Source organism: Sphaerodactylus townsendi, linkage group LG09, assembly GCF_021028975.2.
Source record: "Sphaerodactylus townsendi isolate TG3544 linkage group LG09, MPM_Stown_v2.3, whole genome shotgun sequence".
NCBI classification, from domain to species: domain Eukaryota; kingdom Metazoa; phylum Chordata; class Lepidosauria; order Squamata; family Sphaerodactylidae; genus Sphaerodactylus; species Sphaerodactylus townsendi.
In genome coordinates, this window is record NC_059433.1 from 29,723,930 (window position 1) to 29,739,304 (window position 15,375).

Consider the following 15,375-nt stretch of genomic DNA (forward strand, 5'->3'; position numbering starts at 1 on the left):
CACAGCCCGTGGAGGCACCTTTGCACAGAGGTGCCTCAATTCTGTTTGTAAACTTTCCTTCTCTTCCCTACACAGCTCTGTAGGGACGAGGGGACATGCCCCTGTGGCCATGGCAATGCCTTGGGGGTTGGAGGGCAGGAGGCAAGTCCCCTTGTCCCTGCGGAGCTGCTCAGGGAAGAGAAGGCAAGTTTACAAACAAAGTGGAGGAGCCTAAAAGCGCCGCCTATGACCCGGTGCCGTTTGCTTAGCACCGGATTTAAAACACCGTTTTTGAAAAGACTTGCTCATTGAGCGAGTTTCAAAAACAGCATTTCCCCACCAGGGGGGCGGGAAGTACAGGGCTGCCTCGTTGCAGAGGTGGCAGCCATGCGAAGCACTCCCCTGGAACGGTGTTTTTACCATTCCACGGCACTGTTTTTGGCCCATGCAGAGTGGGCTCAAGTGCATATTAACACTTAGTCCAAAGCATTTCTACAAAAACCAAAAGAGAATGTAAAATTCTTATCAGAGATATGTTTCTGATCGTTTTTATTCATGAATACATATACAAGCAATGCATAGTATTTTAGAGTTAGGTTTGAATGCAACACGTTTCCAGACAGCTTAAAGAAGAAAATAAAAACCAACGACGAGGAAGGAGTTGCGACATACTGGGAACAATACATATCATTATCTGGCTAAGGTTATTGCTGAACAGCAAATTTGGGTGCATGTGTGGTCAGGGCCTCACCCAAGATAATTCTGTATCTGAGTCAAAAATCCTTTGGCATACTCAGAAGTTCCTACATTCACACTCTATTGACATTTCAGAAGCAGAGAGCGAGAGAACTGAACATCTGAGAATCACATTGAATATCCTTTTTTCCCCTTGGAAACTACATCTTTTAAATGTAGAAAAACATGAAAAAGAGCAATTTTGCTTGGCAGGATACATCAAGAAAAAAAAAGGGGGGGGGGGTAATAATCCACTGAGCATTGCTTCTGCACAAGTCCCTACTGTAAGAAGTTGTACAGAAACAGCAGAATTATTATATTACACGGGAAAGTGAGTTGAACTGGCACTGCCTACAGTATACAGAACATAGATATTAACGTATCTCACAAAAGCTTATTGTTTCATGAGTCCCCCGCCCCAAGAGTGAAACGATGAACCACTCTAAAACTAGCTTTCAATGGAAAGTTGTGCTTTATTAGATCTATTGTCTAGCTACAAGTTCCGCAGAAATTTGTCAATTTCTTTTAATAGCATGGCAGAATAGAAGAAAATGCATGCAACTTATACAAAGCTAAGTACAGGGTAAATACATGCTGCTACGGAGCTGGGAGACAACAGCCAATCTGGAGATTGAGTAACAATAATATTTACATACAGCCATATTATATATTCTTATGTTTTTCACAGTAATGTGCAAAAAGTTACAAATATGGCTTCTTGTTTGTTATAAAGGAAGTAAGACCTAATTGTACAGAGTAATAATTCTAAATGGTTAGGACTGTTTCACCTTTTTGTGAAACCTGTTGAGTTTGTATAAACTGTACACTGCACTTAATTTGTCACCACCTTAGTTAGGGAGGTGTAGTTCACACATCTTTCCTAAGGCACAATATTCACGTTAAATGCTTTAAAAATGAAGCCATGCTTTCTTGCTGCTTATGAGAAATAATAGGCAGTTGCTAGCTATATAGTATACTTGACGATGATACAAAATACAATGCTAAAGGCTACAGTGCATGCCAAGTTTTATACCCAAAGCTAAATCAGAAAACATATCATACAGCGCTGCATATCAAAACATTTGGTTTTTGGTAATATTTGGGGTACATGTAGCAGAGGCTTACAAGGCTTCAGTGGAATAATAATATCATAATTGAACAAATATTTTACATTCTTTGATTAACAGTATGTACAATTACTTTAACTCCTCTTTTGTCATTTGGTAATTAATACATATGCCATATGCATCCATGTTGGCTGTCTAAAGTGCTTGCTTATCAGCATGAGGAAAGAAAACTTGTCTTAACAGGACACCCACAACACAGAAATATCAAGAGCTGTTGCTTGGGATGTGGACTGCATTCTCAGAAGCAGACACATATTGCTGAATTAAAAGCCTTTACAAGGCAACCAGGTATACCTGCCATATATAAATATATATATTATATAAGCATCTAAGCTAGTTTGTACATGCATACACATACATTGTTTGAGGAAGAACTCGATGTCCATGATTTTGTCCATCAACCCTTTTTTTGGTGCTATTCAGTTCCCTTGTGCTGTATTTGAAGCCGATTTGAGCCCAAATATCGGCATGCTAATACAATAACAATAGCTACGACTCATAAGCACTGACCATGGTTAGGCTGAAGAATCTACAGCTGAGATGACTATCTGGATTTTTTTTTAAAAATGCATCGGGAATAAGGCAACAAGGTGTAAAATACAATTCAAAAGGGAAAGGTGAATAAATCCTGGCATTTAGACAGGTATTTTACTTTCAATAGATTTTTTTTGACATACCAGCATTAAATGGTGTATAGTTTCTGTGCCTAGAAATACTTTAGATGGCAGCAAATTCAAAGCTGCCAGTAAAATGTCCTGATACTGCAAGTTAACAAAAGAAGGCACTTCAAGGATCATTGTCTAGTAGAGCCAAAGGGGGGGGGGGGGCAGATTCTGCAATCAGTGAGTCACAGTTGCATCCCTTTCAACCAACGAAACACGCCATCTTGCTTCCTCCATTCGCCTTGAGATGATTTTCTCTGAAGAAGGCATTTTTCTGGTTGAAGCCAGCCAGTGAATTTCTTTTGTTATACGCAAACACACAAAAGAGGTAACTGTCAGTTCCAAATGTTCAAGAAACTGGAAGAGCAGGGAGGTACCAGGGATTATCTTCAGTTTATCTGACGCCGACGTCTCAGTTAAGCTTAAAACAGCAAGCATTTCTAGATGGCCAGCTACGAATGGACGTTGGTGCTGGAGAGATCATTCCTTATTATTTCATTTACTGCAAAGGAGAAGAAAACAGAAGCAGAGAAAATTTATTCCAGTGTATTTTTACCACATTCTCTTCTGCTGAAAGATGCATTTAAAGACAGTTATGTTTTGGCAGGTTTTTTTCTGGGGTTCTTTCTATGAGGAGTAGAGTAGGGCTCACCTATGTGCCAAGGGACAGACCCACGTTGAAGGAATCGGTGTGGGCAAGATCAGGGTTTCTATGAAAAAAAAATCACCTTTTGGCTTTGTGGTATTGCATCTTCCAGATACCATCTAATTTTGATACATACAAAAATGTTAAGGTTGGCTCTGAATACAAAAGTGACCAGCCGGAAGAAATCTATAGGACAAGTGATATATTGCGTATAAACTACCCACACAGTTGCAAGTACCACACACAAAGTTGTAGAGTCATGAACATAATGGATGAAAATTGCTATGAGTCTGCTAGATATGGTTGCAAAATTAGCTATTTCTACAGCAGGAGAATGAGTAATAGAAGAAATGAACCAAAACCAGTGTAGACACTTAAAAATGGTAGCTGTTACCTATATTCCTTCCTCAATAGCAAACAGCACACTTTCCCTTATCAATAAATGTCTGAGAACAAACCAACAGGGCATTTCAAGGAAGTTCTAAATAGGCTCTATAAACTTAAGACTGTGCAGTGGGTCTGGCAGCAGAGTATTTTGTTAGTTGTGATTATTCTTTCATCCCCCAACTGTTGACTGTTTGGCTGAGTAGTTTCCCACACTTCAGTGATGTCCATTTATCGCTTGTGATTTTTGGCAGATGGACAGGAAATGACTGAACCTGGCAGAGGCCATCGACAGCGAAATGCACAACATCCCTTCTATTTCCAACCCGCCTCCCTGTGGCCCCTACTGGGGCTTGATTTACATTGAGACTGACAAAATGTCATCAGTAAGACTGTCACCACTTTGCAGCTTTCCTAACATCACAGGGAAGGGGAAACACATGCCCACGTCATGGAACTCGCCTGGAAAAGCCCAAGTTTCCCTTTGCTCATGGGTTGCTGGCCGTTCCTGTCTAGATAACTCTGTGTGTTTGTTCGAACAAGGGCCGTACTGATCAAAAGTAAACTTCCTGCTGCTCTCAGCTATTGAACTTGGAATCATAACACATTTTGTGTGAGGAAAGCAACTTTAAATCAGAATGTTTAGAACTGTAGCACCTGCTACAGTTAAATGTTAAACTTTAAGTACCTGAGAAAAGCTACTGAGTTGTGCCTTCAGAACTATGATGCAACAGGAAAATGACTCTAAGGGACATATGTGTGTATCCCTCCCCCTCCCCGTGTCTTTGAAGAACAGCAATGCAAATAGCTGTGTAATACAACATTGGTGCCTGTTTCCCAAAAGTTCAGCTGTTTGTGTCACCAATACTATAAACAAGCAAAAGAAAGGAGAAGCAGAAGAGTGGTTGCTCTATAACAGCCATATAAGAGAGATCTTATATGGAAGTCCTATTAATTAATTTAGTTTAATTTATATCCCGCCCTTTCCTTGAAGGGCTCAGGAAAAGTTCCTCGTAGGCTACTGCCTCGAGGATCTTTAGTGGCCAGGAACAACAGAGACGAGCTCCAGCAGCTAGGATCGTACTTTAGTGCTGCTATCAAAGGTAATGAAGATCTTCATCAGTTTACCACCCCACACACTAAGAGACTTCAGGAGAAGTCAATAAGAGAGGTGATAGCTGGTGTGAGTGTGACTGGTCAGGTCTGAACTGAGCGGTCCCTGCGATGATGATCACATGGGCCTCTCAGCTTGGCTTGTTCCTGGGCCATTTTAATTTCATAGTCAGTTCTGGTGATTAACACAAACTGAGCCCAGGAAACTGCTATAAAAGAAAGAGGGATAAACTAACAAGCGATAGTAAAAAATTAGCTTATTATAAACGTGCTGCTAAAATCCACTTTCCTAATAGCTGTTTGAAAATCATAAAATAGAAGGGATCATAGAAACATATAGAGTGGGTTTACTGATCCCTAGTATACCTGTCTGCTAGAAAAAAACCCCTTCAAGATTCAGAGTGAGCAAAAATAATTCAAGTTGTTCACTTAATCAAGATCTGCAGAAGATACTTTGTTTACCGGGATAATAATATTGTCTCCTTCAAATGCATCTGAGGTAGAACCCATGATTTTATCTCTCTTGGATGAGATAGAGTTTTATATAGCAGAATAAAACAGGCCAAACCCCAATTAAATGATCCTTAGCATAAAAAAAAATACTATCCGAGTAGAAAAAATAAATAGAAATTTCTCAAATTGTGGATTTGTTCTGTGTCTACAATCTGAAAACTAAAAGTCAATTAATTATAATTTTTTTTAAAAAAAACAGCTGCTATTTCTCTTCATTTTCCGTTTCATTTTAAGAGCAAATGGATTTTGGTCAGCTTAAAGTTTAATTTCCTACCATACGCCTGGAATTTTAAAAGTGTTTCATGCACTACTAGTGATATACTGTGTATATCTAGATGAAGAACCCTATCCAAAGGGTGGGCCAAAAGGGCTTGAGGGAGCGGCATACCCTTGCATGGGCACATTTGCCCTCCTCAGGGCACTTACCACATCAGAGGGGGAGATTTACAAGTGTGATGGCTGCCCATCACACAGCTATGCTGCCACAGAACCTGGAAAGTCTGGGCTGGGGCCAAGGGTGTGGGAGGGGGTGCCCATGGTATTCCTGGGGGTGGAGCCAACTTTAGGATTCAGGGCAGCAGCATGGAGCACCAGAGCTTAGACTTATGCCTTCTTTTTGGATTCCCATTTGGGAGAAAGGTGCGGGGTGTGTGTGTACCTGAAATAAATAAATAGTAAATGTAGTTGAGGTGGCTGTTAGGGGTGGGGGGGAACAGATGACATGTTAGTTAGTAGGTGGTAATGAGAACAGGAAGCAAAGAAAGGTGGGGATATGGAGGCTGCCAAGAGGAGAAAACAGGAAATAGTATGGGGAAGTGGATACAAAGCAAAGTGGAGTGTCATTTACAAATCTTTGTAAGCTCTCTGCTATACAACTGGGCCCGGCCTGACGGACAACATGCAACTGGGCCAGACTTTTTCTGGGGAAAGGCTGCTGGGGAAATGAAGGAGGGAAAACTGAAAACAGATGGGGTGTGTGGATAAAGGTAGACTGGCTGATGGGTGGGAAGGAGAAAAGGAAGCAGGAAAGGGGGAGAAGCTATGGGGCTTTTCAGAAGAGGGCAAGAGGAAATAGTATGTGTGAGGGGAGAGAAATGAGATGTCTCCCACAAGTCTGTGGGTCCACACATGTTTTAATATATTCTAGGAATATTTATTTGTGTTTGCATAGTATTCATACATTGAAGCTTCCAGTGGCTTTTAGAATGGCTGATTTTGTATTTACCAAGTTTTTTGAGAATGGGACAAGGCCCATTTTGCACATGAAATAACTCAGGGAGATATTCGATGGGCTAAAACCATGTAGCCAGTTGATGAACAAACTGCAATTCAAGCCAGAAATGTCAGTTTACAAACTTTAACTGAAATACTCCTGTAGACAAGCAGAATCTTTCCTACCAATTCAGATAGGTTTTGCTATCAAAAAAAAAGTTTTCTGGTGAAGTTCACAATTGCACACCCACAGTTTCAAAACCTGCCTTCCACTTCTCAAATGTGTCAAACTGATAGTTTCCATCTTTGTATTCACCCTTTCCACTGACATCATGATTTTTAAAAGCCCAAATAGAGTTATGAAAGGCATGCTCATCAGGTGACCACACTACCTGCCAGAGGTTTGAAAAAAAGCTTCTTTTCCTTTGCTAAACACATCAGATGCCACTGCAACAGGATGTGGCAAACTGTTGCACCACAATTTAGTTTAATATGGAACTTTTCTTCCTATATTTAACTTTGAAGTGACCCTGCCATGGAAACTTTTAACTAAACAATATTACTGATGCTACACTTCGAGTCTCCATTTTTAAAAAAAATAAGAAGGAAGGCTCAGAAGGAGATATTTAGTAATAAGAATGTTAAAAATTTGTTATACCACAGTATAAGCTTGAAAATAAAAAGGCAAACTTTGCTCCCACCCCCCAACCTTAAACTGGTTGTTCCTTAGAATAAATAATCTAGCAGGTCCTTAGAATAAATAATCTAGCAGGTCCTTAGAATAAATAATCTAGCAGGTCCCTTGCTTTATAAAATTTATGGTACCCTGTTTCCCCTAATATAAGACATCCCCGAAAAATAAGACATAGTAGAGGTTTTGCTGAAGTGCGAAATATAAGGCATCCCCCGAAAGTAAGACATAGCAAAGTTTTTGTTTGGAAGCATGCCCGACGAACAGAACACAGGAAAAATAAGACATCCCCTGAAAATAAGACATAGCACATCTTTGGGAGCAAAAATTAATATAAGACACTGTCTTATATTCGGGGAAACACGGTATAATCCTAGTCCTGCCTGAGGGAAAAGACAAACTTCATATAAATGTTATTGTTGAAAAGTACAGTTCAAATGTCTTCCTGAGTTCTTAATATCTTTCACTGCAGACATTATACCTTGCTAATGCTACATTCTTCCATGCTAAAGAAACACAAGTGAAATTATAGTAGCTATACTGGCAAAAGAGAAAGGTAGGGAATGCTAAAGCACTGATACTTTTTAATGCTAATGATACAACCCCACAAACTACAATGGTGACTGCATAAAAGAATGCGAGCTCAAATTTCCTGTGATTTTACAGTGTTTTACATCATTTGCAAGTGCAAGTCAAGAACCAAAGATGCCAAGCAGAAACTGTAAAAGAGTAGAGGAGCTAGGAATTTCGAAGAAAGGTCACAGAAAGCTGAAGCTGCAATTTTAGAAGCCAAGATTCATGCTTGATTGAAGTCTGGCCTTAAAACTAGGGTCTTAGCATTTTTAAAGGGATAAAACAAAGTTCAAATTAATGAGTTATCGTACTATGCACTCTTAAGTGCTCCTACACTAGAGTACTATTATACAAAGGTGTACTGCCCAGGGGAACATATGGGGTCAAATGTCCCCGGGCTGTGGGGTCAAATGTCCTCCTCCTTCCCCCCGGGGCCATACACTGACTTCAAGACCTGGTGCAAAAAAAGTTGCTTGATCGCGGTGGGGAGGGTGGCTGCCCATACGGGGGGGCAGGTAGGAGGGGGGCAGAAAACCCAGATTTTGCACCGGACTACATTTTCCCTAGATATCCCTCTGCTATTATACATCACAAAGTGACTGGAATTATTACAGATAGGTAGTAGGCTTCTGAGCCTATACCTTTCTACTTATCCCAAAATAATCAGCAAATTCAGAATGTAGTCCATATTGAACTGCTTTGTAAAACATGGCTGGCCTTCCATTGCAAGCTGCTAGCTTTACAAAGCTTTACAATCCTTTTTTCTAGTCTTGCAATTCTAGCAAAGCAGCTAGTTCTAATTGTTTATAAGTATTTTCCTTTTTGTTGTTCTCATTGACAATTTGTAGATTGCCTCATGTCCTTTCTAGCTCCTCCCACCCCAGTATAAATACTAAAAAGTCTGCTGCTAAGTAGAATTGCTACATTATGCAATCCTCACTGGTTTTTCACAAGCTGTCCCTCCTGCCCATTTGATTGGTTAATTTATTGGGGGTGGTGAATCCCTATGCCCAATCCTTCGTGGAGGGCAATCATTCTCACCCCTTCCAGCAGGTGTTAGGAACACAGAGTGGAAATGAGAATACTCTCAATCAGAGCTATAGCAAGGGGAAACAGCACCCGGGACACGTGTGTGCCCTGAGCCCCCGCCACGCCACGAACCTGGTGCATCACCCCCCATTCCCTCTTGGTGCTACGCCACTGCTCTCAATGTGATGGCTACACTCTGGCCCCTTCCACACATGCATAATAATGCAACTTCAATCAACTTTCACAATTGTTTGCAAGTGGATTTTGCTATTCTGCACAGTAAAATCCAGCTGCAAAGTGGATTGAAAGTGGATTGAAAGTGCATTATTATACATATGCAGAAGAGGCCTCTATAAAGTAAAAGTTGCTGAAACCTTAGGAAGGATAGCCACCTTTTTATTGGCCTTGTTTCTGTGCCTTTAACAGCAACTAGATATGCCAAAAGGTGATTTCTTTAACTGATACAGAGATAAGTGGTGAGAAATGTTTCACCTGTATGATGGTAAGAGGTGTCTAACCTATGTTGTCTTGATTTGTTTGTGTTTCCTTGCTGTGACTTTTCATGCCTAATAAAGGTTCTGCTGTTGTTGTGGCATTAATTAAGCTGTTGTTCAAGGAATAGGAGCCAGGTATTTTCATAAACAAATATTTAAACAAATAAATACAAACAAGATTGCAGGTACATTTGGGGAGAGATATTTGGGGCTTTATTTTATTCTGTACGCTTTACATTTTAATTTGTAAGCTGCCTTGAGTTACTAGGGAAGACAGGTTACAAATAAATAAATGAAACCATGCAGGATATGAAGTAGTTGCCACAGGGACTGCTGTTTTCCTCAGCCTCCTGTGGTGCCTGTAGAATGTGTCCTGAACTACAGCAGCATGATCAGAATGAAATAGAAATACTTTAAGTGGGCTGGCTGGTTTATTTGAGGGTTTTGTCTGCTCAAGGATCTGAGAGGCCTAAAGACCTTAGTTAGGGGGTATAGACTCCCTTTTCATTCCCTCTGCCCAGTGATAGGGATGCCCACTGTGTACAAAGAATGGGGAAGTTCTATGTGTAGCTGAGTGTCATACAGAGAACTGAACCAGATGAATGGTATATAAACAGAGTGGTGTATACTAGTTGCTGTTCCAACTTCTAGTGAAATGTCAGGCTTCTGTATTTATTTATATATTCATACGTAATGTCTCCTGACTTGGCTCTGAGCCACATGTTACTTTTAAAGGGACCACAGGTTGTTGTTATTGGGGTTTTTAAAAACTTTTGTACAACTGAATACAAACATGACCACCATCCTGCATTTTGTCACATCTCTATACTTCATTCCAGCTTCATAAAAGGTCTTGCAAAATTGTATCAGATCAACAAGCAACGTAGTGCCGGTGGAGTAAACGAAGTGAAAGGAAGCCAGACTGTGCATTTATTTAGTTTATTTACTTCATGAATGTATTTCATAAAAGGAAGCTAGACTGTGCATTTATTTACTTCATTTGTATCTCACTTGTCTCCCCATAACAGCTTACCTTGTTCTCCATCATATCTTCATAACAACCCTGCAAGATAGGTTCCTCTAAGTACATGTGACTGGCCCAAGATCACTGAGCAAGCTACCATGGCAGAGTGAGGAGACAAACAGGGGTCTCCCAGATATTAGTCTACCATTCTAACCACTATACCACACTGGTTTGCAGTCACAAATGAGGCAAAAATGTTTAAGGTTCTCAGTCTTCAAAGAAATAATATCTTGATAACACAAGCTGCTGTCTAGCGTATGCCTGCCCAGCATGTGCAAACTGTGGAGAAAAAACACACCCTCAATAATTTGTTTCCTTGCACCAAATCCAGCTTTTAGAGAACCTACCTGACACAAATTCTGGTGGCTTTACATACAGCCACTGTTAAAAATGATGTGAATACTGGCCACTGCCCATACATCTTTTCTAGTCATTCTGATTTAGAAATGTCACATCTAAATGAATTCTAGGCAGTCCTAAGCTATACACACTTTCTTCATTAACAACCCAATAAAAGATTTACTGTGCCCATGCAAATTTTGTATCGGGAATTCTCTCATTTGTCCATAATGCCCAAATTCGGCGGGGGGTGGGGTGGCATGAACACTCCTAAGGGTAATTAGTCAGAACAAAGACAGGTGCACTGTACTTTGCTAATGTCCGCTTGGAGACCATTCAGGAGCATCTGCACAGGTCTCCTCAGTAGGACCCCCCCCCCTCGGGTTATAGCTTCACAGAGAATGCCTGCCCTTGCTTCCCATTTGAAGGTAACAATACAGAAATTCAGTCCGCTCAAATGGTTCCATTTTTGTATTCAGCTCTGACTATCTTGGGACCAATGTTCCGAAGTCATTTAAAATACAGTGATGGCGTTGACTGGGAAATGTCTTGTAATTTCCATTTTCAAAATGCATATTTCAGATGAACTACTACGTAATTTTCCATTTTTGAACGTTAGAATCTGCCAATTCTAAGATCACAGATGATCAATTAAAACATGAATACATTTGATGAAAAATATGTTTACTGGCTATATCTCATAACGGTGGACATTCGAGTGTGAAAATATGTCAATAGGGTACTAAACTTGTAGTTCGCCACCTGATCTTGCTAGATTTGAATGTCTTCAGTAGCCACTAAATAGGCTACAATAGATTGTAAACCTCTTCCCAGAGAGATAAAAATGCTTCCTGCTTTTTACAACACCCCGTACATGACAAATTGTCAAACAGATCATAAAAATTACAGCTGTGGTGTAAAAAGCCATTTAATATCAAGAGGACTACATAATTCAGCTCACTGGACTACATTTTCATTTAAATTATACTTGTGTGGGTCATTTGTTACTTCTGTCCATGGTCTTCTCCACACTAGGCATAGCACTATTTTTTGAAAGTTACTTTGTACCTTGGTGTTCTAAACCCACTGCATTCTCTCAAGGGTAATGCTATGAAACAAGGTGAAATGTCAAAATGATGGCAACAGAGTTGGAATCCTTCCAAACTCCCTCACCCCAAACATCGAAGTTTGCAAATGATGCCCTTTAGCATAAACAAATCAGGTAGACCAATTCAGGTCTGTTATGAGACACCTTAATTCCCAGTGTGCATGAGAGCATATCATTAATGGTGACTGAGAAATTATCGTCCTTCTGGTGGCCGATTCACGCTTGTGCATACATCATTTTGTGATATGACTCATAATTTGATGACTCGCTGCTGAAAGTGTGCACTGTGGTTGAAGTGATTCGAGGCAGCGTGGCAGGCCAGTCTGCGTTTGTGTGGTCTTCGCCTGTGAAGGCAGTTTGACACATGCAAGTCATTGCTTGATGTTATTTCCGTTGAGCAGAGAAACTGCAGTGTGTGAACTCACCCCAAATGTAATGTCAGGACCATTCTGTAAAGGACACTGTCGCTTTTAGTTGATGGATTTATTGTCTTTATAAAACAACACAGGATATCCTTAAAGGGTTTTTTTCCATGGTACTAGCCACAATGATCTATTCCCTCATCACTAAAACTGGAATACAGTCCTGTCTTGCAAGGGTGGTATGTGGATGAAAGAACTAATGAGATATATGTTTTTCAACTCCTCCTTTCAGCTTGCTATAAATGTAGTAAAGAAATGCAGACAAACCAGCAAACATACAGACTCTCTGTTGCACAGAAAAGTACACAAGCATGGTTCCTTTGCCTAACAGAGATTCAACTTATCTTGTTATATACATCGTTCCAATCTTTTCCAGCTCCCCCCACCCCCAGTGATCTTTTGTAGGGCTCAGTCTCAAAGCTTGTCAAATGGGAAAAAACATAAATTTAGACAAATGTGTGCAATTGTACAACAGCTGGAGTTCTCCCAATAGTCAACCAGTAAAAAACTAGAAGAAATCCCTATGATAAATCACTTTAAAATGGTATTATATCATAATAGAACTAGAGGCTGTAGCCAAAGATTTGGCTGATTTTCAAAATCTGTATATTCAGCCTTCTGAATCTCTGCTGTTTCTGGTTATGTTCAATTCTTTGCTAAGCCTGTTCTCTCTCCTAGTTTTCCTTTCCCTCGGACAGTTTTCTTTAGGACTGCAATTGACTGATTTAATTTTTATTTTTCATATATTAATTTTTATATACTGGCATCCCTAATTAGAGTTTTTAAATCTAAATTGTGTTTTACTGTTGTTGCATCATTTATATTGTTTTTAATTTGAAAAAAAATGTTGTACTGTAAGCCGCCTTGAATGTAGCAAGGGAGAAAGGAGACTTGCAGCCCAATCCAGACTGGGCTGGTAGGCAGAGATGGCGCCGCTCCCAAAAAGTTTTTTAAAACCCTACCTGAAAATCCCCCATAGGGGAAAGTGGAAATACGTTGCGGAAAACATGGCGTATCTCTGAGGCTGATTCCACATGGGCCAAAAACAGTGGTGTGAAAACGGTGTGAAAATGGTATAAACCCTTTTACACCACTTTAAACCCTTTTACACCATTTTCACACCACTGTTTTTGGCCCATGCGAAATGAGCCTCAGGCTGGGCTCGCTGGTGAAAGGGGGCTACACGTGGATGGAACCCAACTAAGGTCAGCTCTACCCCTGGGAACACCTCCACCACGCAGAAGCAGCTTGGGGCAGTGTGGGAGTGCTGATGGAGAGCTGGGTGCTGTGGCTGGGCATCCAAGGTCACCACAGTGACCAGGTGCCAGTGAATTTGCCCCTTCGGTGGTATAAGTGCCCCAAGGAGGGCAAATCCACTGGCGTAAGCCCACACCACCTCCAGAGGGGGATTCAGCCCCCCAGATTGCATTGTAATAAAGGTTTTTAATAAATAAATATACACCTCCCTTTGGCCTTTCCCTTTTTGCCACATACTTTTGGATCAGTCCTTCTTACAATATTCTTGATGCCTCTGCATCTTTCTCATAGTGCAATCTTAAACAAACTTAGGACTTAGAAGGTTATAACTGATTAGGATTGCGCTGTCAGGAATATACCTCTTTCTTTCTGGGTTTGCTGCCACATTTATGTTTCCTTTTTAGGCTTCTCTGCCTACCCTGCTCCTCACTAAAAGTCACAGAGGGCAGTCGATGGCAGGATCCATGATATCTTGGTCAATCTCTGCCAGAACCAATGTGGCATAGTGGTTATAGTTTCTGACTATGATCTGTCAGGTGTGAAATCCCACTCAGCCATGGAGGCTGGCTAGATGACCATGAGCCAGTCACACAATCTCAGCCTAACCTACCTTGCAGGGTTATTGTAAGGATAAAATGGCGCAGGGAAGCTGCTTTGGGTTCCTACTGGGCAGAAAGATGAAGTAAATAAATAGATCTAAATCTAAAATCTTCATGAGCATTGCAATATAAATTTCTATTGCCAGAGTTTCACTAATAATTAATATACAGCACTCTTTTTATGTAACAAAGTGCAGACTATTACATAACCATAACAAATAACAATCTCATTAGGAATGCTGTTCTAAAATCAGTAACATCTCTGCTATGGATGGAAACTAGTAATATTTAATCCCTGAAGAATAAAAGATGTATCGTACAAGAGATTACTCTAAAAGCCATAGAGTTAAAAAAGAATAATAACAAACTAAACAATAATAGAAAAGGTTTATGAAGCAGTGGAAAATATAATACACATTCCATGAAGACACCGGATCTTGAATTGTCTCAGATACTCAGGATGTGTCTAAACCTTCACTTATTTTCCTCCTGTTAATCACAACAAGCTGCTACTATAGGGCATACTATTTTGGGATCAAGAGAATAGGCCAGTGAAACAAGTGAGTGACAAGTAGCAAAGTTTTAATAAAAGATGATCCTATCCCATATGTGCATAGTGTTTTGGAAGTGATGTTTGGCAGTCATTAAAGTGGAATAATTTTCCTACCTCTTTCTTTGTTGGCATGATACCCGTAAATCCAATTTAGTTGTGTATTATCAGATGACTGTGGGAAAGACTTCAGGTGGCATGTTGTCTGTATTTGAGAAGAAATGCAAACTTTCTTCTTCTACAGAAGACTTTAGGAAGGGACAGATGATTTGTGGGGGTAGAAACTTTAACCAAATTAAAATGATTGTTCCAATGCATTTATTATTAGAAGTTTTTCAAATAAGATTTTGAAGTCTGTTTTTATTTTGTTGGAAGTTTTCTCAAACACTGAAGAGGTGGCATGGAATAATAGAGATCATACTAGTGTGGAAATATCCTGGGAAAGTTAGTCAAGAGAAATTCTGCAGTGGAGCTCAATGAAAACTAGGGCCATTTATGCACTTATACTCTGCTCCGTAGTGAGAATACATTCCCTTTCGGTCAGATTCTCAGTTGTGCACATGTTTTCCCTGCTCCTGAACTCCTGAACCCCATATGTCCCGGCTCGTCCTCTGCGATCAGCAGAGGCGAATTTACTGGAGATCCCTGGCCCCTCGATGACGCGGCTGGCCTCCACACGGGCCAGGGCCTTTACGGCTCTGGCACCGGCCTGGTGGAACACATTACCACCAGCTATCCGGGCCCTGCGGGACCTTGGAGAGTTCCACAGAGCCTGTAAGACCGAATTGTTCCACCGGGCCTTTGGAGAGTCCAGCCGCCAATAATGCCCCCGCCCTCCCACCCTTGCTGGTAGGGTCCCCTAACATCATTGGGACCCATCCTCATTTTTTCTGGAAGAGGGTGGTATATGGGTCTCGT

At 40.7% G+C, this 15,375-nt stretch overlaps 1 protein-coding gene across 3 annotated transcripts in view; it reads right to left on the reverse strand.

The window, feature by feature from the left end:
- Positions 1 to 493: 493 nt before the first annotated feature.
- NFATC1 (nuclear factor of activated T cells 1) overlaps positions 494 to 15,375 on the reverse strand; it is a 171,497-nt gene continuing 156,615 nt past the window's right edge. For all 3 annotated transcript variants that reach the window (XM_048508238.1, XM_048508239.1, XM_048508237.1), the window contains exon 10: positions 494 to 3,005. In XM_048508238.1, coding sequence (XP_048364195.1) covers positions 2,956 to 3,005 — 50 coding nt within the window. In that variant the 3' untranslated portion in view covers positions 494 to 2,955. The remainder of the gene's footprint in view (positions 3,006 to 15,375) is intronic.